This window comes from Dermochelys coriacea, chromosome 10 (assembly GCF_009764565.3).
Source record: "Dermochelys coriacea isolate rDerCor1 chromosome 10, rDerCor1.pri.v4, whole genome shotgun sequence".
NCBI classification, from domain to species: Eukaryota; Metazoa; Chordata; order Testudines; family Dermochelyidae; genus Dermochelys; species Dermochelys coriacea.
Genome location: NC_050077.1, coordinates 9598208 through 9619632, shown reverse-complemented (window position 1 = coordinate 9619632; position 21425 = coordinate 9598208). Strand labels below are relative to the sequence as shown.

Sequence of the window (21425 nt, the reverse complement as noted above, 5' to 3'; positions counted from 1 at the left end):
TATACATTTGTCATGCACATTTAACCCTTCAAGGGTTTTAAACACAGGACTTTGGTAGCTGCATAACAGTAAAATAAATTTACTTTCAAACCTTAACAAAACATTAAGCACACATGATTTTGACCAACTCCCTAAGAAGTCCCCCAAAGCTAGGAGGCCTCTGCCCTGCATCCCACCCAGACTTCTGTCTGAGCTGTTAGAGACAGTGTCCTGCCCTAATGCATCCGATGAAGTGAGCTGTAGTTCACGAAAGCTTATGCTCTAATAAATTTGTTAGTCTCTAAGGTGCCACAAGTACTCCTTTTCTTTTTGTCCTGCCCTAGCTTTTCTTATTTTTGGTAGCGTCTTTTCCCCTCTTCCAATGGCATCAGGTAGCAAGCAAAGGAAATTGAGATCCTGTTGCTTTCCCAGACACTCTCCCCACCTCTCCTTTTCTTTGCCCCAGGAGAACTACTTTTACTTCTTGTCCAACATAAAAGTGGACAGCAGTCAGACAATTAAGACCAGAAGCAAGACAATGAAGTCCTTACCAGGGAATGACCTGAAAGGGAAGGATTTATAAGAGTCTGGTGGCTAGGCTGGTTCCACTCTCATAGCTGACAGCACCCTGTCCCCTTTGGGCAGTAACGTTTGGGCATGAGTGTAGAACGCTGTTCACATATGCACAGGGCTAGTTATTCCCTAGGCAATTAACTAGTGCTGCCCTCCTCCACCAAGCATTTTGCTCACTCATTATTCCTTTTCCTCCACCAACCCATCTTCAGTCTGTTGCCTTTTCTCTTCCAAAGGGTGTCCCTGGCTCTTCTTAGTTGTATGCATGAGGAAACTTCCTACCCAAAGCCATAATCTTTTGCATCAACTGCAGCACTGCTTCAAAAAGGGAGAGCTGCAGACAACATAAAAGATTCTGGGGTACAAATGAGACCTGATGATGCCTGGGTTAGACAGCTGGGCAGGAACAGGGAAATGTCTCTAGAGGAGACCAGGGACCAAATGGCCAGAAAGGACAGGCTTGTTAATGACCATAGCATTCTCAGTGTTATCCCAGAACCGTCTTATAAACATTGCCTTTGACAGCTGCCTCCTTAGCGTATACCTATGGTTCAACCCTACATATCACCTGGTTTTTAGGGATTAAGTCAACTACTAGTCAACCCCTGGAGCAGAAACCCTGAAGACCGGTCTTGCAGATGAATGGAGAGCACATAACAGCAAAGAAAGCAGGGATACATGGCAGGTGTAGCCTGAAGGCAGAGGAACATTCAGGACTTAGCTCCAGATAGAAATGGTGTATTTCCCTGCTTTATAAAGTCAGCAGAACCCAATAGAGGCAGAACAGCCAGCATAAGATGTGCAATATGCTCTCAGCGTTCACTGCCTTTGGAATGAAGGACACCCCATCCTCACCACCACGATGCAAACTCACTCCAAACAAGCACCGAGAGCCTGCCCGGTCAGTTCTACAGTCAGCCAGGGAGAAAGTGACTTTCACGGGAAAGCAAAATTAGATCCACTTCCAATCGACCCGAGATGCTGTCACTTAAAGGCTAAAAGCTCCCACAAAGCCCAAGAACCATTCACAATAAAGAGAAACCAGAGGTTACTTACTATAGGAGTAGCTGCTAACTTCCGATATTGCTGGTGAATGGGAAACCTTCAGCTGACCTTTGACCTTTAACCCCACCTCCATCTTCTTCATTTTGGTGGCCATTTTGTTTTTACCTTCCTTGACACTTTTCAGCGCCAGGCTCAGGCTCTTGGCCAGGTTTCTCTTCTCGTCCTTGCCCGGCAGGTGCTCGTGGGGCGACAGATATCTGCTGCCGCCTCCACTGGTTTTCTGTTTCCCTCCAGAACAGTCTGCAAACTTGAAGGGGGATTTGAGCTTGTCCTGTTTGGTGAGAGACAGGGCCTTGTCAAGCTTGCTTGCCAGCTGCTCCTGATCTGACGCCACCTTCTTCTTCTTGATCTTCAGCTGCAGAGGAGGGAGAGAGAATGGCCATATATGACTACCCCTGAGCCTTGATTCTCCCGATGAACCTGACCTCGGTTCATTGGGCACTCCAAAACAACACGGCCCAGTAAGGGGCGACTTAACCCCTTTGTTATCATAGCCGGCTGTGGCCTCAAGGTGGTACAGAGAGTATGCTTTGCCTTGTGGTACCTGGTACCAGGCATACCAAAATCATGAGTTTTTTTAAAAAAATTAATACAACATTTTGGGTTCTTTTTATTTGCCATCTGAATTTTGAAACTTCAGGGTACACTCAGGGCATATATCCAAGTTTTATTCCACAGACATGAGGGCCAAAAACTTACTTATTTTTTAAAATGACAGCTGAGAGTCTTGGGTAATCACTGGACTCCAGGATCGGGGGCTTTAAGTAAAACTCCAAATATCATGAGACTCATGATGCAGTTGTGAGAGCTGGCAATGCTGTTATATTTTAACCATGTCAGTATTGCCTTGTTACTTCAAAATATTTTTAATTTAGTCAATTAATAGCAGTACTAATTAAAGTGTGCAGGCACTAATATTTTATACTGACTAGGTGTAACGGACTTTGTATTCGGCCTTGAGGAACACATCGTTCCAACAGGAACACAAAGAACATTGCTTTGAAATTTGTAAGGTTGCTGCCAATTTCTCTCTCTAGCCCAGAGGTGGGCAAACTACGGCCCGCAGGCGACATCCAGCTCGCAGGACTGTCCTGCCCAGCCCTTGAGCTCCCGGCCACGGAGGCGAGTCCCTGGCCCCTCCCTCGCTGTCTCCCCTCCCCCACAGTCACGCTGCCATGCGGGCAGCGCTCTGGCCCACCGCTCCTGCCAGTCAGCGCGGCTTGTGCCCATCCAGCTCCCAGGCCTTCCAATAAGCCAGTTCTGCCACTCTGAGTGGCATGGTAAGGGGGCAGGGAGTTGGATAAGTGGCAGGGGGTCCCGGGAGGGAGTGGTCAGGGGAGAAGAAGCAGGGGGGGTTGATGGGGGTGGAGTCCTGGATGTACGGGGGGTCCCAGGAGGAGGCAGTCAGGGGACAAGGAGCAGGGGGGGGGGTTGCATGGGTCAGGGGTTCCGAGGGGGGGCAGTCAGGGGGCAGGAAGTGGGAAGGGGCAGGGGCCAGGCTGTTGCAGGAGGCACAGCCTTCCCTACCTGGCCCTCCATACCGCTTCGCAACCCCAATGTGGCCCTTGGGCCAAAAAATTTGCCCATCCCTGCTCTAGCCTCTTGGACAGTGATGCATACTCGTATTATTTATACAGGAGCACCTACAAGCTTCAGCTGAGATTGGGGATGCCTTTTGCTAGGTCCACATACACATAGTCAGACTGTCTGTGCCACAAAGAGCATCCAATCTACACAAGCAAGACAGGCTAAGGGTGGGAGGGGAAATGGTGGCTCAGGGAGGTGATGTGATATCCCCAATGTCATACAACAAGGCAGTAGCAGAGCTAGGAACAGACCCCCATAGGTCTCCAGAATTCCAAGTCAATGCCCCATCCACGAGACCATGCAGCCTGTTCCTTTAGAACACAGCCCCCACACGCACCACAAGAGTACTGACCTCATTTGAAAAGCTTGCTGCTGCATCATGTTCATCCCAGCTCTGGTTCCTCCCTTTCATTTTCCCACCACTGCTGTCTGCATCCTCATCCTCCTCAGGGACAGCCCCTTTGTGCCTCTTCTTCATCCCCTCGCCGGTCTCAGAGTCTTCGGACAGCAGCAAGGACTTGCTCAGTCTGCAAGCCAGGCAAAGGATTGGTCACTGAGATCGCCCTTCCCTCCTGGCACATCACTAGCAAACACTGAAGTGTGGTCCGCTCCCCGGTTAAAGGCACTCATGGGTCACCTATAGCCTCAGCTTGGGTAAATCCACTGGCTTCAGTGGAGCTACATCAACCTACACCAGCTGAGAATCCGTCCCATTGTCTGTTTAACAGAAGTGCCAGTGAGCTCCCTTTGCATTCTCTGGAATATCAGCACAAGTCAGAGATCCGTATGCCTGTGAAGTAGTGGAACCCACTCACTGGGCTGGATAACGTGCTGGAAAAAAGCTGCAGAGAATCATCTGCTCTGGTTAGGACCAGGAGGGGAAGAATGGATGAGACAACTATGTAGGTCTTTTCCCACCTCTAATTTTTAAGATTCTGTAGATCTAAGGAGACTCCCATTTCCCAGGACTTGAAAAAGACGTTGTACTGGCTGCATGCAGGTTGAGATGCTGGCTCTTGAGCACGTGGGAGATGAGCATTTTAGCAAGGAGTAGACAGCAAAGCAGAGATAAAAACTAACTTAAAAAGGGGTGGGGGGGAGGGGGGAAACGTCTCAGGCACAGAGACTAACTAGTATACAGAATAGTTCATCCACTTTTCCTAGACTGTCCCTCTCTAAAAGTAACTTGCAGTCTGATTCTTCAATCTCTTTCTAAGCTCTGGGGGGAAGGAGAGGGAAAAGAGTAGGTGAGACAAGGAGGACAGGTCTCATTGCTCCCCATCTGGTTTCAGCAGATAGCTGATGAATGGGGATGGAGAGGTGAGCCAATAGTTAAAGAACCACTGCCAAGCCTTCTTGAAACTACCCTGCATGCTGTCTGTAGTTCCCCATCCCCATCATTGCCAATTACCACCCAAGGATGTAGAAGCAAAAAAACCTGCCTTTCTACTAAGCCTGCTGATCCAGCTCATGGCTGCCATGGCTGTGAAATCACTGATGCTGCAGAGAGCCCTCTTTTCCTAGAAGTAGTAAACAGCAGCCTTTTCCCCACCTCAATTCCCCTGCTAGCCCCCAACCCAAAACCAAACCAACACCACTTTACAGGATCAGGTTGCGTGCATGGCTTAGCTTCCATACAGTTCCAATGACAACTGGCCCCAATGGAAATGCACGCACAAGAAAACTCCAGATACCTGTGGATATCACAAGCCTTTCCAACCATCAAAGCACAGAAGCAAAATACCAAGGAGGCAGATTTTCAAAGACATACGAAAGTCAATGGGAGTTAGGCACCTAACACCCCTTTGGGCCTTTGAAAATATCTTCTCAAGACAATGCAGAGCTTGGGAAGCCAGCTCATGCCGAGCTACCACTGTGAGAGACTCAACCAGCGACAACAGGTGGGGCAGAGAAATATGGTCAATGGGGCTTTGTGCAAGGTGCCCAAATAAACCTGTTGGGCTTGCAAAGAGTGGGCACCACAGGAGAGGATGATGCGGACACCAGGAAAGAGAACAGCCAGGCTAAACCATTTCCCACTGAGTAGGGGCCAGGAAAGAGGCAGAAGCACAAGAGAAAAGCCCTTGGAAGCAAACAGAACAGAAGCCATTCGGATTTGTGAAAATCCTTCTCATCGAACTCGTTAGCGTCACTATAGATTGACATTCATTGGATTGCAGTGGTGCCCAGATGGCCACAATGTGCTAGTCACTATACAGAACACATACAAAGACACAGTCCCTGCCTCAGGCAGCTTCTCTCACTGTCCGCCTGCCCCACTCTTCACCTGGCTCAGCGTTCCACAGAACCCTTCCATCGCCTGCTCACTCTCCTCCCCGAGAGGCACCAGACACACACTACCAACGTGACGCCGTGCCAGCCCTCCTGCTACAGTGACAGGCGCACGCCGCCACAGGGGGCTAAAGACACACTTCTACCACAACGCCACGCAGTAATCCTGCTGCGACAGATGCACCCTGCCAGCACACCACCACACAGGGACCCCGCTGTGTCCGAGATGCCGTCCCCGTGGTGCAACAACCCTGACATTCCCATCTTCCCCACGTTCCAGCCTTACTTTCCGCTCTTGCTGTCACTCTTCCCTCTCTCCTTAGGGGGCAACAGAGTGCTTGATCCATGCTTCCTCTTCCTGGGCCTTCCAGGGCCTCTTCTTGCCAAGCTTCTACTTTTCTCGTCATGCTTTTCCCTTTAAAAAAACCACACGCTTGACTGTTAGCCAAGGCAACAGCGAAGTAAAACGAATCAATTGTACTGCCAAAAGCCAACCCAGGGCTGTTGTCTGGCACCAAACTGCTAAGCTGAGGCGTGAAATCCAAGGTTCCCTAACAGGGTCGCCCACCGACCACCGGTACCCGAGACTCCAAGCATGCCCAGTTGCATTCATCGGCTGTTGGGTTGCCTTTTTACAAGCCTAGGAGCACTTTGCAAAGCTTTGGCAGACGCATCATTGGAGGGGAGTTGGGGAAAGAGAATGTTCTCCTGGACCCGGAGGCAGAGAAGTTGCCCGGCCAAAAAAAAAAAAGCCAAAAAAAAAAACCAAAACCAAACAATCAATCAATCAAGTGTGACTTACTCGGAGTCTCTGCGCCTCTGCAGCTTTACCAGCTCCCTCTGCTTCTCCTTGTAGCGCCGCTGCAGCTCTGCCAGCCTCATCCTGTAGTCCAGCTCCATAGCATCCATGTTCTCAATGGCAGACTTGATGGAATACATCTGGGGTGGAAGGCGAGACAGGCAGAGGTGGTGAGGGGAAGAAGGGATGCAGATGTCCGCCACCAGACTAGAATGGGTGCATTATTGCTTCCGAGTCCTACAGCTCAGCAAGGGACAAGATGTCCCACTGATGCAATCATTCAGACAACTAGTGGCATATTACCTGCAGAAGGGAAGGGACCTACCTCATTTTATCACTGGCAGGAGAGTCATATTTCAAATGGAGGTTGCATACTAACCTTCGAGGGAAGGACCTTTAACAAGCTAGCTGGCTGGCCAGGTTGCCTCATACAGTCCTCTGTACTATAATGTGGAGACCATGAGGAAATTCCTACTCTCCAGGTGAGTAGGAGCTGCAAGCCCTGGAGAGGCAGCTTGGCCAGCCCCTGGGAGCAAGGGGTCACCACTGCTGAGCAGCGAGTCCCTTCCAGCTGATAAAGGGGCAGAATAGACAGGATCTAAACTGAGCCACTTCCCCATCCTTCTTGGTTGGAAAGGTGCTGGATGCAATGTAGGGCCTGGAAGGGGGTGCCTTCCTCCGCTCCAGGACACAGTTCTAGAGTCATTCCAAACCAATTGATTGTAGGTTTTTTGTGGTTTAACATAATAATATTAAATGTTTCGGGGCAGACGAATGAGTGACTTCAGGAAAGCAACCCTAAGGCCAAAGTCTCCCAGTAGGAGTGTGATTTGCAGGTCAGGCAGGAGTGCGGAGGTTCATACACATTCAGCAATTTCTCACTTGGTGCCGGAGATTTCAGCCTGACATGGGAAGGCTCCTGTTCTGCTAGGAGACATTGAGGCACCAATTTTTTTTTTAATTTTTAAGTGAGAAGGCCAGAGGGCTGGATAAACCAATGAACTCTTTCTCCTCTATGTCAGATTTAAATATGGCTCACAACACAACCAATCTTAAAACACATAGCTACCATTTGCTGGAGAAATGTCCTTGGGCGTTCTGCCTCTAACCCTAACCCTCTGGGTGCTAAAGAATCTGCAACTCCATCTCCTGGGAGAGGAAGCCTGCTGCCATCTTTGTTTGTCCCCTCAGCCAAAGAAAGAGAGCAAGACCTTCTCCTGCTGGCTCTGTATTACAAACACAGTCTCTAAAGCTGTGTCCCTCCCTGATGAGATCAATGATGCTGACACACAAACAAGGAATCAAATTAAATCATGCCACATTGACTGTTGCTCAGCTACAAACACGGGAGGGCTGGGGGAAGATCTAGGTTTGCCATACTGAGAAGGAGAATATCAATAGGGAAATACAACGTTATGTGAATGATGAGTGGTGAGAGGAGGAACATTTAGGTAGGTTCACAATGTCCTGTCAAGCTCAGCAGGAAGAGCTACTTACGGGTTCATCTTTTTTTTGCATCCAGCTGTACTTTTTGTTGGGATTCAATTCTCGAGGCAGCCGGATGGTTTTCAGACTCTCCATAAAGGGGGCTGAGAGAACCTCCATTAGCACATGAGTGCTGGCAGCCAGCAAGCTCTCCAGCGTCGGTCGGACCAGGCAGCTCTCCGGACCTGCTTAGGAGAAAATTCAGGATTTAGCATTCAGCAAAGGCAAGTGCACATCTCCCATAGGCATCAAAGAGGCCAACAACCTCTTCTCTGCCTTAGCACTTCTTCAGCTGCCTCACTGCCAGCCACCCTGACATCTAGCCTGTTACAACCCACACGCAGGATACTCAGAAACCTTCCAGCTGGTGGGAGGCTCAGTTTCCCCTCTCCCTGGAAGCTACCGGAGGCAAGATCCCCTCAAGATCCAATGGAATCTCTTTGCAACAAGAGTCATTTTGAGCTGTGGGAGCCCATTATGCAGAAGGTTGAATGACTGCAGAATCCATTGCTGCCAATAGGATGCTAATCTGGCAGCATCAAGAGCATAAGGGTGAGGTGCACCTTCACTTTTATACCATGTCCTTTCCATACTATAACCTGTGCAGATACAGGGAAGAACAGTCCAGACATCACCCACAGCTGAGCCTCTTGGAGCAGGATTCCCAACTCAGCCTAGAGCATCAGCAGTAAAGGAAGCTCACTCCAGGAGCATTGTGGGGTTGCTGGCCATGACACCACAGTTAAGGCTGAGGATAGATATACAATCACACACCTACCCAGAGGGGATTCTGTCTATGGAGGCAGCACTAGTTGCTCTGGCAGACCCAGGTCCCCAGCCTCTGCAGGGGTAGGAGACACAGCACACTTCCCCAACTCACTTTGAATTTCCTGCTTCCTCTTCTCCAGTTCCAGCTCTGCTATTTCACTCAGCAGAGTGATCCCTTGCAGGAAGGAGTGCTCCAGGGACAGGCCAGGCGACATCTCCAGGTTTACCTGGGCTTGCGTTATGCCATTGCCAGTTGTCAACAAGGAACAAGCCTGAGGCAGCTCTGTGGCAGCCACTAAGGCGTTCATGCCGGCCAGTGGGTCATCTGGCTTGATGTCCAGAGCTGGGATTTGACAGGATATCGCCTCATCTGCGTACAAGGAGATCTCCGACCCCTGCTGCCCCTCATCCGAAGGCAGGCTAGGAAACTCTCCTCCCTGGGGCAAGTTGTTGCTCTGCAGTTCCATGGCTAGAGAAGGCTCCTCTCTTTGGGGTGCCAGGTCCAGCCCAGGCTGCTCACTATCCGGGTGCAGTAGTGAGTCATCGTAGTCCATATGCACAGAACAGGTTTCCACCCCATTCCCCACTTCAGCTGTTGCCTCTGTTTCTGCAGGGCAGACAGCCACCTGGTACACTTGTTGACAGTTCTGGAGGGACTCTTGTTCCTGCTCCAAAGCTCTCAGAGCTTCATCTTGGTGCAACAGGAGGTTGCAACTGTCCATGTTCTGTCTTGGGACGGCACTGGAGGAGGCCACATTCAGAGCCTCTATGTCCTGCTCGCAGATAGCTCCCTGGCTTTCGTCCAGTTCCACTTCCGTTTTCACCCGGTCTTCCAAGGGCTCCTCTTCTGCTGTAGCCTGAATAGGCTCTAGCATTTTGGATGGAGACAGGTGGATGGGCTTGATCTCTGGAGAAAGCTCCATGTGCTCAGACCTTTCTGCAGGCAGTGGAACATCAGGAGCCAGGCCGTCCGCGTCAGAGGCTGCGGTGGGCTGAAGGAGGTAGGGATAATGTCTTCCGAAGGAGGCAGGAAGGGACTGGAATGGATATCCTGGTGGAATTTCTGCAAGAGACCCAAAGGAAAACTATACACAGTGACTGGTGCCAGTGGGGCTCATCTCCCGGGGTACTCGATTACTCAACCCTTGCCAACCCCCAACCCTTCTCAGTGGCTGTTGCTTGTTGGACTTTCCTTCTGCCCAAGATGTCACCCTCTGCCAAGGATGCAAGACCAAAAGATTCACCCAAGCCACTTCTGGGGCGAGAGGAGACTTCAGCCGCCATTCCATCCATGCTGGGCTCCTCCATACTGTTCTCCCAACAGACTGCAACCTTGAGGAACTAACCCCTCCCAAGGAAAAACAAGAATACAAGATACAGGCCCAAAGCTCCAGGCTTCCCCACAGTGCTATGTCATGCATCAATCCTAGCGCCACACTTGCCAAGTGCTGATTGGTCCTTTCACATTAGCCTTCCTTTAAAAAGGCCCTACCTGGTCTTCTCTTGGGGAGGGTTTGAGGCAGGGAAGAGCCAAGGAGAGGAGGAAAGAAAGCGAGCCAGGCACAAACAGAAGGTGACTCTTCCAAAGCAGGGCTCTCTTACCTGGGAACAAAGCCTGGAAAGGACTGGGAGCCTCTTTTTCCAATTCCAAGTCTTTCTTCTCCACGTTTTCAGGTACCTCTTCTTTTGGAGGGATGGCAGGGGCAGGGGGCGGAGAGGCAGGGGGTGGGCTGGAAGGGTGGGAGCTTGGGGTGGCAGGATAAGAGTAGGCCGGCTGTGTAGGTGGTTCCTCCATCTTTTTGATAACCTCAGCTTTGAGCACAGATACGGGCGAGACCCTGGGAGACAGGGGAGGTGGACTCACAGCCTTGCTGTAGGAGGTGGAGGCACTTGGAGACAGAACAGGTGGCTTTCGGTGCAGCAGCCCTGATGTGGATGAGGAAAGGCCTGATTTCGCATTGTCCAGGCTCCGTTTAGTAACCTTCTCTTCCATGTCTGCTCGCTGCTCATTTACTTTTAATCTCTCCTGTTGCAAGAAACAGAGACGGGCATCAGAAGAGGATGTTTCTTAGGATATCAGGTTAGAATCTACAAAGCAAAAAGGTCCTACAAGACTAAACAAGACCAGAAGCAGGACTTCCTATAAAAGGTACCCTCACAGTCAGAGATGGAAATGCAGGAACAGGACCTGGGAATGGTTCTCTGCAAAAGGCAGGTGGAAGGTCTGGCAGGAGATACCTGCAGAGAGCAGAGGTAAATGCTTTAACAGGAAGAGGTTTTTAGGAAAGGCCAGGCAGCAAGTCTGTGTTGCCAGCTCTTGTGATTTTTATCATGAACCTTGTGACAAGTTTTTCTTAAAGTGCCTGGAGTGACACAAATATGTGAGAATCTCAGCTTTCATTTAAAAACAAAAAGGAAGTTTCTAGCGTTAGTCTTAATTTGGAAAACATGCACCTTAAAAGTTCAAAAACAAGGAGGCAACTAAAAAAGCCCCCCAAACATATCTTTATAAAAATCTCATGCCTTATAAGCCAATCTTATGATTTCTGGGGCCTGACTCATGATCTTTGAACATTTGGGGTTGGCAATACTGGGTCCTGGGTCTCAGGAAGGAAGGAAGGAACTATCCATTCTATGAAAGCTTTGTTTAGAGCAGAGTCAACACTGGCTCATTTGTAAGATGACAATCTGAACTTCTGTTGCTGCTAGAAGCAGTACTGGCTGGTGAGCTGTCCCCCCGGCTTACATGGCCCCAACCCAAAACCCCGCATCCTAACACCTTCACCTTCAGGGATGTTCAAAATCTGAACTTGGCTCTTTAGAACATGTCAAATGCCCCCAGAACTTGAGGTTCCCTTAGGGACTGGGAATTACTAAGGAGACCTCTTCCTCTCAATGCAGGGGACACACACGCAAAGCAGGCAGGTTGCTGATGTTTGCTCTCCCAAGAACATTGACTCTGAGGTTGGTCCACTTTAAAACAGGGGAGTCCCCCCTGCTTGCCACAGCCCTTAGAACGTACCACCAGCTGCGCATTCCTCTGGAGCTCCATGGCATGGGCAGCTTGCTGCTGCAGGATGTACAGCTCGTGCTGCCGGAGCAGTTGCTGATGAGACAGCAGCTGGAGTTGGTGAGCATGCTGGAGGGTGCTTCTCGTAGGAGGGTACATCGCAGGCCACAGAGGGGGTGTCCGGTCCATTAGTTCAGCTAGGGAACAAGGGAAGACACAAAGGCAATCATAACCATGCTGTTAAACTGGACAGAACCTGAGTGCATGGAGCAGCTGTAGAGGTGAGTTTAATATTCGTTGTAGATTTATGTTGCGCTCCCTCCCCAGATTGCATGGTGATTAATTTAATAGCTCACACAGAAATGCAAGTACTGCCCCCTCTTTAACTCTCCCCTCACACACACTCTCCTGTCCCACCACATCTAGACAACACCCAACAAGAGGGTCTTGGCCATGCCGTAAAGGCCAGCAAACCTTGTCTGTGTCAGACCAGTGGGGCAAAAGAAGTTCCATAGCTGAGCCTCCTACTCTTAAAGGCTCCATGGCGCCATCACGCTTGCATTTAAATCTAGCTACTGTTAGCTTGAATGCCCCCAGCTGACCCCAACTATAGTCTCTCAGACAGCCAGGCCCCAAGCCTCACAGGGCTTTACAAGAGATGATAAGGAAGACAATGTTGTAGTTGAAGAACTGGCTTAAATTATTTCAGCAGTTGCAAATATGTTAACAACCAGACAGCCTCTACAGAACACTGCCAGACGCAGCACTGGTGGCAAATCTTTCCCCAGGCTCTGCAGCAGCAGCAGTTTCTGGGACAGGTATTTTCCCCAGTTCCCAAGCTATTATCAAGGGAGCTTGTGGAATCCCCATCATCACTGGAGGTTTTTACGAACAGGCTGAACAAACACCTGTCAGGGATGGTCTAGGCATACTTGATCCTGTCTCAGCGCAGAGGGCTCGACCAGATGACCTCTTGAGGTCTCTTCCAGCCCTACATTTGTATTACTCTATGGTACACAGATCTCCAACAGCCTGCAGAGCCCATCCCGCTGGGCCACAGAATGGACCATTTTCAGAACTGAGCGATAGGAGATTGTGAAGCTGGGAAAGAAGATAGTCTACAAGGCTTGCACAAAGCTGTCCAAAGAATTAATAGCTGAAGAACTACCTCCACACTGCCCATCAATGTACCAGTGCCATGCAGCTTCACCACCAGGGCCCCCGACTCAACAAAAAAAAACAAACCAAAACACATCCTGCCCTAGAATTTTATTCTTGAAAAACTTACAACAGGGAGGTGCCAGGGAGCACCTTTTGAACAGACATCTATCATTTGAGCCTTGAGTGAAGGTTCTAAACTCCAGCATCTCTAACTAGATACTGGACATGTACACTCATGGTCTGTTACCATGGGTAGACCACATTCCTTGTTTTGTCCCCACTCAGCTTTGGGTTATTTTCCTTCAAGACAGGACCCCTGAATCATCTTCTTTGAGTGCTTACTGAAGTGTGGCAGGTGCTCGCTGGGGATCACAACTAGCTGCCCAGACTGAGGATCTCTGGCAAACTGGTAGGCAGAAGGGATAGCACCCGCCATACTAGGGGGGAAGCCTGGAGTCATGCCTTGATGCAAGGATGGGTGGCCAAGTCCTAGAAGGAGAATCATTATCAAAATTCAGGTCAGACAATCAACGAGGTCTCCTGTAGACATTCATGCACTGGACATTGACAAATGAGGGGACAGGGAGAGAGAAGGGACACTAGAATGTCCAACTTCCCACAGGGACGCAGCCGTACAGCACCTACAGGTGCATGCGATACTGCAGGTTATTTTCAGAGGGGTCTTTTCAAGAAACATCCTTCTTAAAAATCAGGGAGGTGCCACTAATCACCATGGTCAGTCGCAGCGACCCTGTTCCTCTTTTATTCTTATGGGTAAGTCAAGAGCTTCATACAACCCTCCCTCTCCCAGAAAGACTCACCATAAGGATGGCCAGCTAGCCACATGGAAGGGCTGCCCGTCCTGGGTAGCCACGGGTGAGCTGCCAAATGTGAAGCTGGGTCGGCAGACCAGCGCCCTGAGCCAGTAAGGGTTGGCCCCCCCGTCACCATGAGGTTGGAGTTCAAACCATTTGTGGCACAGCTAGAGGGATGCAACCGGGCAAAGTCCGCCAGCTCCTTGCTTTCTCTGGGCATTGGGGGGCAAAAACAGAATCGTTAGAGCCAATCTTAGCACTGGGCATGTTGCACAGCCAAAGGAACAAACTGAGAAGCACAAGGGATGTCAATTAGCAATGAACCAGACCACTGGGGAAGAAGGGGAAGGAGGAGAATGGATCTGGAGATTACTGGAACCCTCAGGAATCAGTCTTCAAAGTATGGATGAGAGACGCAGAAAGAGAACAGGAGGACACACACAGTGCCCAGGGGTCCCTTAGAATAAAGAGGAAGGTTAATAGCAGACTCAGCCTGCGTTCCCTGCGCTGGTCCTGTTCCTCTGTCAACCCAGAGCCATCTCTCTCCACCTTGCCTCTCATTTGGAGCAGCTATGGGTTGTGCGTGCCAAGGTCTCGTGGAGTTTCAGTCCTTGCGGGGGTGTTTGAAAGAATAGTTTTGTTTGCAGATTTGGGCAGCTCTAGACACACACACACAAAATGTCTGCAGGTTTGGATGCATTCTAGGTCCCCCCCTACACTCCCAGTTTCCAGCCCTCACAAGGCCTGGTCTTTGTCCTTGGGGTCCTAAAGTCCAGTGCTCCCTGCTGAACCAGGGGAGAGCTGCACCAGAAGTGCTGACTCTGCCCAAACGTGGATGCCTGCCACACAGCTGGTTACATCTGTGACTTCACTCAAGAGGGTACATGGCCAGGCACTCAAGCATGAGTCGCTAGGTGCATCCCCAACCCCATGCGCACTGGAAGACGGCCTAGTTCACACCTGAAGGAGCAAAACACAGACCCTCACCTGAGTAGCTTCTCCTGGTCTCGCTCCAAACGCCCAGCCAGGAAGTGACTGTCTCTCTGGCGGGTGCGGTCGTCCCCGCAGTCATCATCTGAGCGGCCATGCCCTAAGACACAAACCATCAGCAGTTAATACAGGTGCTGTCCCTGAAAAGACAAGCAGCTCTCTTCCGGTCTGACACGTGCCAAGTCCTCTGCCCTCCGCACCCGTGTTTCAGGGGTTACCGTCCCCACCAAAGGGTCACCAAAGCTCTAATCCCCCAAGTAGCTAATAAAATCAGCTAGAGTGACGGGTCTGGGAGCAGGGACTTAAATGTGTCTGTTGATCAGAGACACGATCAAAATACGCTATCTAAATGTGGACCCTAGGGTTTGGGGATTATTTTCTCACACTATTCCTGTCCCAGTCCTGTGTGGTTTCAAATATGTACTTTCAAGCAACTGAATTTAGGTAAGTTTGTCCCCTCCACTCTCCCACTATAATTGTCTGCCAAAGTAGAAGAGAAGGGAGGTAAGTCCAAAAAGAACTGATTCCTAAAGACAAAGTCCAGACTGCATTTCATTCTATGCGATCTGCACAAAGCCCACATCTGCGTGAACTCTAGCAGCCATCCTGGGGTCAGGTTCTTTGGCCTGTACTGTACAGGTGTTCACACCAGAGGATCCTAATGGTCCACTCTGGCCTTACAGTCCATAAATCTATGACCTTATGTACGCACCCACTCTGATAAAAGCACACTGTGCCCAACAACATGTGCTGGGAGAGAGCTAGGACACAGATACTCCAGAAAAGCAATAGCCATCAGAGAAGCAACAGCCTTGATCCTGCAGTGCAATCTGTTAGCATAGAGCCCTCATCTCCGCACAGAATCCGAGTGACATCAAAGGGACTCTACCCAGACACAGGGAGGTGTTGCAGCACTAGGGCCTAGGATAAGATAGCAAGATCCAACGAGGGACTGGGCACTTACACTGGACAATTACCCAAGAGTACCCAGAGCTCTAACAATGAGTGCAAATGAAGAGTTCAGGAAGGGATAACCACCTCCTGCTTCAGGCTGTTCAACAATCTCTGTTAGGAATTAGGACGAGACCTTCACGGGGTGCAGACTGTCCTGCTCTACTGTGAGGATTCTTGCACCTTCCTCTGAAGCATGTGGTGCTGGCCATTGTCAGAGACAGGAAACTAGATGGACCTCAGGGCTGATCCAGTCTGGCAATTCCTGTGTCCCAAGGGTACTTTAGCTCAGGTTGCCTTACATTTTCCACCCCTTTTTCTAAAGACTTTGCCTATGCTTCTTATCCCCACCCCAACCCTACGCTCTCACAAACACACACTTCATTATTGCCCTTGCCTAGTACCTTTTTTCTGGCGGGGGAGGAGGGGCGCTAATAAAGCCCATCCCTGTTCCCAGTAAATCAATGGCACCAGGATGATTTAGTTGGTGTGGGTCCTGCTTTGAGCAGGGGGGACTAGATGACCTCCTGAGGTCTCTTCTAATATTCTATGATTCTAGGATGCCTCCTTGTTCCCTGACCAGACACAGGGTCCCCTTTAGCAGGCCCAGCTTTGACCTTGGTGAGGCCCCACTTGCAGCGGCGGTCCAAACTCCTAATAGCAGCCTCCCTTGAAACAGGGCGGCTTGCAGCCATGCTGCACTGCCTCACAGAGCCTCACCTTTGCCCACTTGCATCCCTTTCCCAAGGCCCTTCTGGCTGGGACTGGTGCACCAGGAGGCATCTCTTAACATCAAGTCTGCTCTGCTGACAAGGATCCTTTCAAGGAAAGGCTCCACCGTGTATTTCCGCAGACTTGGACAGCCTGTGTTTTTTAGCTGTCAAGATTCCAATTCCCTCAGCTTCTACTGTCAGGAAGAATATTGTAGTGAAACAACATCTCCCCCACCTCCTCCCCCTGCTTGCTTCCAGTGGGCATCAGGCGGAAAGGCGCACGCCCGATTCTCGAGCATCTCAACCAGCCTTCTCAAGGGGCTTTACATGGTGCCAGCATACGGCTCAAAGCCTGGCTGGACACTGCACTTTATGGACACTAGCTTCCACAGGCCGCTGCTTCCTTGAGCTGGCAGATCACGCTGGATGCCAGTGTCTGGCACTCATTAGCCACCCCTTCCCTAGTTTTAATGGCTTCCACACGCTTCTCAAAGGCTGGAGTGGGGTCGAGGCTGGCACGGAACGGAGGCTGAGATGGAAGCCTCATGCCACAGTGAAGAGAGCAGCATCCTCTTTGCTGCTCCCGCGAGTGACTTCCCAGAGGACAGAGACAGGGTCCCTCTGAGACTGAATCCTTCAGGAGCACAGCTTGAGCGCACAGGCCCTGTTGGGACAGGCTGATGGGCAGGGCATTTGGATCCTCTCTCTGGCACGTAAAAAGCTACACTCCAGTGGCATTCTGTGCTGAGCTGCTTCATGCCCTCATGCTTCTCCCTGCTCTCCTGGGAGACCCATCATTCCTTCCCATGTTCAAACAGGCAGCAGCCCGGGGATTGTCTGATGGTCTTTGAAGGCAGAGCAGAGGGAAAAGAGAGGAGGGGAGATGGATTTTTCCTGGGACATCCAGCAAGTTAGCTGGCAGCATGGGTTAGGGGGCTGGGGGGTACAACAATCCCATCTTAAGCGTGGCTTCTGATCATCTGCAACTAAACACTGTGCTGTGATCCAATGCCAGTTGATCTCAGGGTTGGGATTATTTTAAGAGCTCGCTAACGTAGCCAACATACACACACCCACATCCCAATCGCCCAGGTTTTTCCATTCAGAGCCCTTTTGATTTATTTAGTTTTAATCAAGGCCTGGCCGTCTCTCTGGCAGCTGGCATTGGGACAGAACTTTAGCTAATGGCCTCTCAGGCTGTTTTCCCTCCTTGGCGCCCCCCCCCCCCGCCCAACCAACCAGCCTTTTTATTTGCAGAACTTATTTTATTTATTTATTTAGCCATCTACATTATTTCAGATCCACTCGTTATAGCTGGGCTTTTATTTTTTATTTTTATTAAACCAACACCCTCCCCCCACTCATTCTTGCTTACACAACTCCCCCTCCCATAAGGGGACAGTCCCGTTTCTGTACAAGCCAGCGATTGTCCCTGTCTGTGAATGCCCATTTTGTCCATCTATATGAACATGACGCATGGAGCGCATACAAAATTTAGTTACTTATGCACAGAGGAAAAGCTTAGGTCTGTTTCCTTGGCAACCAATGCCGAGTACTAAATACCTGCATTTTACTTGCCAAATACTACAGATTAGCCAACTAAAGCCTGCTTTCTCTTTCTTAAAAGGCCTAAACATTCACGCACCGTCCACTCAGCGCAAGCAAGCTAATGTTATTAGTAGAATCTCTCTTGGCGCACAAGGGGAAAGGAGGGAAGAGAAAGAAAAAGAACGGCCTTGTTTTCTGTATGAAAGCCAATTCCATCACTTAGCAACAGACCCAGAGGTCTGTTAGAATTCAACTTTTGTTTGCAGCCTTTTAGTTTGGCTCTGAAAATTACATTTAATGCAGGCTGGGAGGGTCGGAGGGCCTGAATGGCTTAACAAACAGCCCCCCCGTGTTGGCTATCAGGCCTTCTGATGGTTCAAGCCACAGCAGAGGAGAGTGTGGAAAGACGGAAGGGGGCTATGGGAATGGGGGGGGCGGTTACAGGGGAGGAGGCTGCTAACAGAGAGAAATATAACTCTCCGGACAAAGGTCTGGGCTAGAGGTATGATGGCCGGGGTGATGAATCTCTGCCCCTCCGGAGAATTAAAAAGCTACGATGAATGAACGTGTTTGTCTCACTCGGACTCCCTCAGCACTGCCAATCAATCAGTCAATCCTGGCTCAGACAAGAGATCTGACAGGGAGAGTACAGGCCTGCGGGCTGACACAGGAGAGGTGCCAATAGGAAGAAGAATAGGGAGGAGTGGTGGCAAGGTCAGGGGACACAGAGACTAGAACAGGGTCAGTTCAGTTGGCAAAGGATTAGTGTGGCTTTATAACCCAGCACTTCAGCCTCTCAATCAAGCAGGAATGGTTCAAAAAGATGTTAATTTCCTCCTTAGCTGAGTTCCCATCCACATACAAGTGAGCCCCAACTCTCCCTGCTAAGCTCTTCGACCCATTCCCCACTGAACCAGGCGTTCTTTCAGCAGAAGCCCCGACAGCCCCACGCTTGTTACCCCTGTTGTCTGCAACAAAAACAGACCCAAGGGAGTGCGATGAGGGCGGGGGCGCAGGAGGAGGGGGGATTACAATATTTGGAGCATCTTTTTGGAAGTGGATTTTAGTGTAAGGTGCAGTGCCCGGAAACCCTGGAAACACAAGGTCATTATCCCCTCTGACTCCTCTATTCAACTGCAGGAGGAAGGAGGATTGACTCCAGTTCTGTTCCCCTGGACTGACTGTGTGTTTACTCTGTTGGGACCATGCATCTCAGCGATGCATCAATGCAGCTCTAAAATGCACTCGGAGAGCCGGATGGTACAGGCAAAAGCATCCACATACCTTGGGGAACCAACAGAGTAGAAAAGAGAGATTAGTTATGGAAAATAAGATTCCTAACACGGACAATATCCTTGGGAAGCCAGGTAAGGGCACTCATGGCCACTCTACACGACATTGCATCGGCTTAACTTAAACTGGTGCAAGCCACCTCTTCACCCCAGGAAATGCTCTGATTTTGGCTTGTGTAGGTTTAGCTTAATCTGCTTTTTTTAAAACCAGATATAACTAAGGAAAGGTCTGTGAATGGGTGCATCCCCCACCCTCAATCTGATCACCTTACTTTGGAAACACAAGCAAATGCCATCATTAGAGCTTCTGAGGGGGATTTCTTTTTCCCTGCAAAAACATTTTGACAAAGAAACCCCACTTTCTTGTAAAAAGTTTTCAATAAAATGTTTCAGGGATTCATAAAAAAAACCCAACAACTCTTGGATTTCTGGTCTTCAGCAGCTAAAAACTGAAATATTCGGGGCACAAATTATTTGGTTTCACGGAAAATCCGCTGCGCTGCTCCCCCCCCAGCTGAAATTTGTCTGTTTTCAGTGACTGACAGCCAAAACATTTTCAGTTTGGGGATGAAAAACCTGAAAATTTTTGTCGAAAAAAGTACATTTCCCAGAAAAATTTCTGTTCTGATGAAAAAAACATTTTTGTCAAAAAGATTTCAAATGAAAACTCTCGACCAGCTTTAATCATGGCAGACCATGAAGGACACGGGCCTGCCAGACACCACGGAATTCAGTGAGAAGACTGGTATTGACTTGATCTGGCTTGGGACAAGGCCTTATTTGAGAGGCCTAAATGTTCCTGCTGGTCTATACCACAAAGACTTGAGTTACTCTTTGCTTGCTCATGGGTCTTTGGGGATAGCAATGGTTCATTTGCCCTCCATGCTCCTTCCCATTGCTCCTTCTGTCTGACTGAACATGAGGCTGTTGGCCGTGACAGTGAAAATATGGGGTCTCCAGCACCAGGACGCTCTCAGTTGTTTAGTCTTATCTGGAGAAAGGTCTTCATCCAGATAAAACTGGGTACTACTGGTAGGTAGGGAAGCAGTTGGCCAAAGTGGCAGAGAAGATCTCAGCCCCTCCACTAGAGCTGATGTCACTACGGTTTTCAGTCCGGGGATTCTTTTGGATCCCCAGCTACTTTCTGGATGTCCACGCAGTGGCCGGTGGTGTGAGAGTGCCAATTATCTGTTCGTACCAAGAGCTGCAGCCTTTTATTCTGGGCGTTTCGGCAAGTCTCATGATGGCTACCAGTGCCTTTGCCACACAGAGTGGATTACTACAACGTACTCGACAGGGGGCAGCTCCTCAAGGGCATTCAGAGGCTGGGCCCCAAAATGGCTTTTGGTCCAAGGCATCTTTTGCAGAGGGTGATTCATACTTCCATAAGCTATGCTTGGCCTCAGGCTTGTTTTCAGGTGCCATTGGATGGCTGGTTTCAAGCAGCTAAACCCTAAAGGAGCTGGGGGCTTGTTGCAGAAACCACCTCTCTCCCAGCGTGACACTGCGGGAGGCAAGATGAGCCAAGGTACCGGAGCCAACAGATCACCAGGGTTTTCCATCAGGAGAGTGGCCCATTCTGTGGAGCAGGTGGCATCTTGTACATCAACGCCGGCTCTAACCAATACCAGTGACCGCCTCGTTTTCATGGGCACTCAGACTGATCCCAAAGCTTAACCAACCCCATTCTTGCTACCCCTCCAAAACTGAGTCCATTAGCTTCAGGAAGGGATTTGTCATTGTTTCGCACTGCACACACCAACAGGTGTGCTTCCCAGCCATATTTGTGTTGCACAACAGCGGCATCCAGTGGCCAGTTGGACCAATTGCATGTAGGAGTTTTCAGAGGTTCTCTCTTAAAACGGCCCTGCTTCTATTTAAAACAAGGCCCAAGGTGTGAACTCAGTCAGGCAGCAGCCTCCTCTAGTGATCTCTGCACCTCCAAAAGGTAAAAGGCAGTGAAAATCAAATAGGCGGGGCGCTAGATTTAAAAGGAAACCTGTTAAAAATGATCAGAGAAAGTATGTTGTGTTTCTGTGTAGCGCAGGGTGGGGGTGGGCACACCACAACCAGGATGCAGGACAGAATGAACATAAGAAGCCTGGTATAAAAAGAAACTCCACAAGTTAAATGAGGAAGTGAATGGCAGGTTTGCAACCCTCTGGCTTTAAAGTCGTGAAGCTCCATGTCTGTTCATCAGGCCTTATGACTAACACCAAATAGCGAGCCAAGAGCCCAGCAGATGACTGCATTTAGCTCCCAATCTTGGGAGAATCTATTCTTTAACTGATGCATGGGGGGAGTTACATATGCAAACCCTCCCCGAGCACCCTTAGTCTAGCTGAACAGTTACTTGAATTCAGTCCCGTCTGGCTTGACTAATGCAATGGAGCAATT

General features: G+C 49.9%; 1 protein-coding gene across 12 annotated transcripts in view; it reads right to left on the bottom strand.

Moving 5' to 3' along the window:
* TNRC18 (trinucleotide repeat containing 18) overlaps nt 1–21425 on the bottom strand; it is a 94450-nt gene that overhangs the window by 28653 nt on the left and 44372 nt on the right. For 8 of the 12 annotated variants that reach the window (XM_043494236.1, XM_043494237.1, XM_038419844.2 and 5 more), the window contains 11 exons: nt 14522–14624; nt 13541–13746; nt 13062–13208; nt 11571–11755; nt 10151–10574; nt 8661–9611; nt 7793–7968; nt 6299–6435; nt 5783–5911; nt 3557–3731; nt 1609–1972 (listed from right to left, as the gene is read on the bottom strand). In XM_043494236.1, coding sequence (XP_043350171.1) covers nt 1609–1972; nt 3557–3731; nt 5783–5911; nt 6299–6435; nt 7793–7968; nt 8661–9611; nt 10151–10574; nt 11571–11755; nt 13062–13208; nt 13541–13746; nt 14522–14624 — 2997 coding nt within the window. The remainder of the gene's footprint in view (nt 1–1608; nt 1973–3556; nt 3732–5782; nt 5912–6298; nt 6436–7792; nt 7969–8660; nt 9612–10150; nt 10575–11570; nt 11756–13061; nt 13209–13540; nt 13747–14521; nt 14625–21425) is intronic. The other 4 variants (XM_038419847.2, XM_038419848.2, XM_038419849.2 and 1 more) reach the window with 2 other exon arrangements.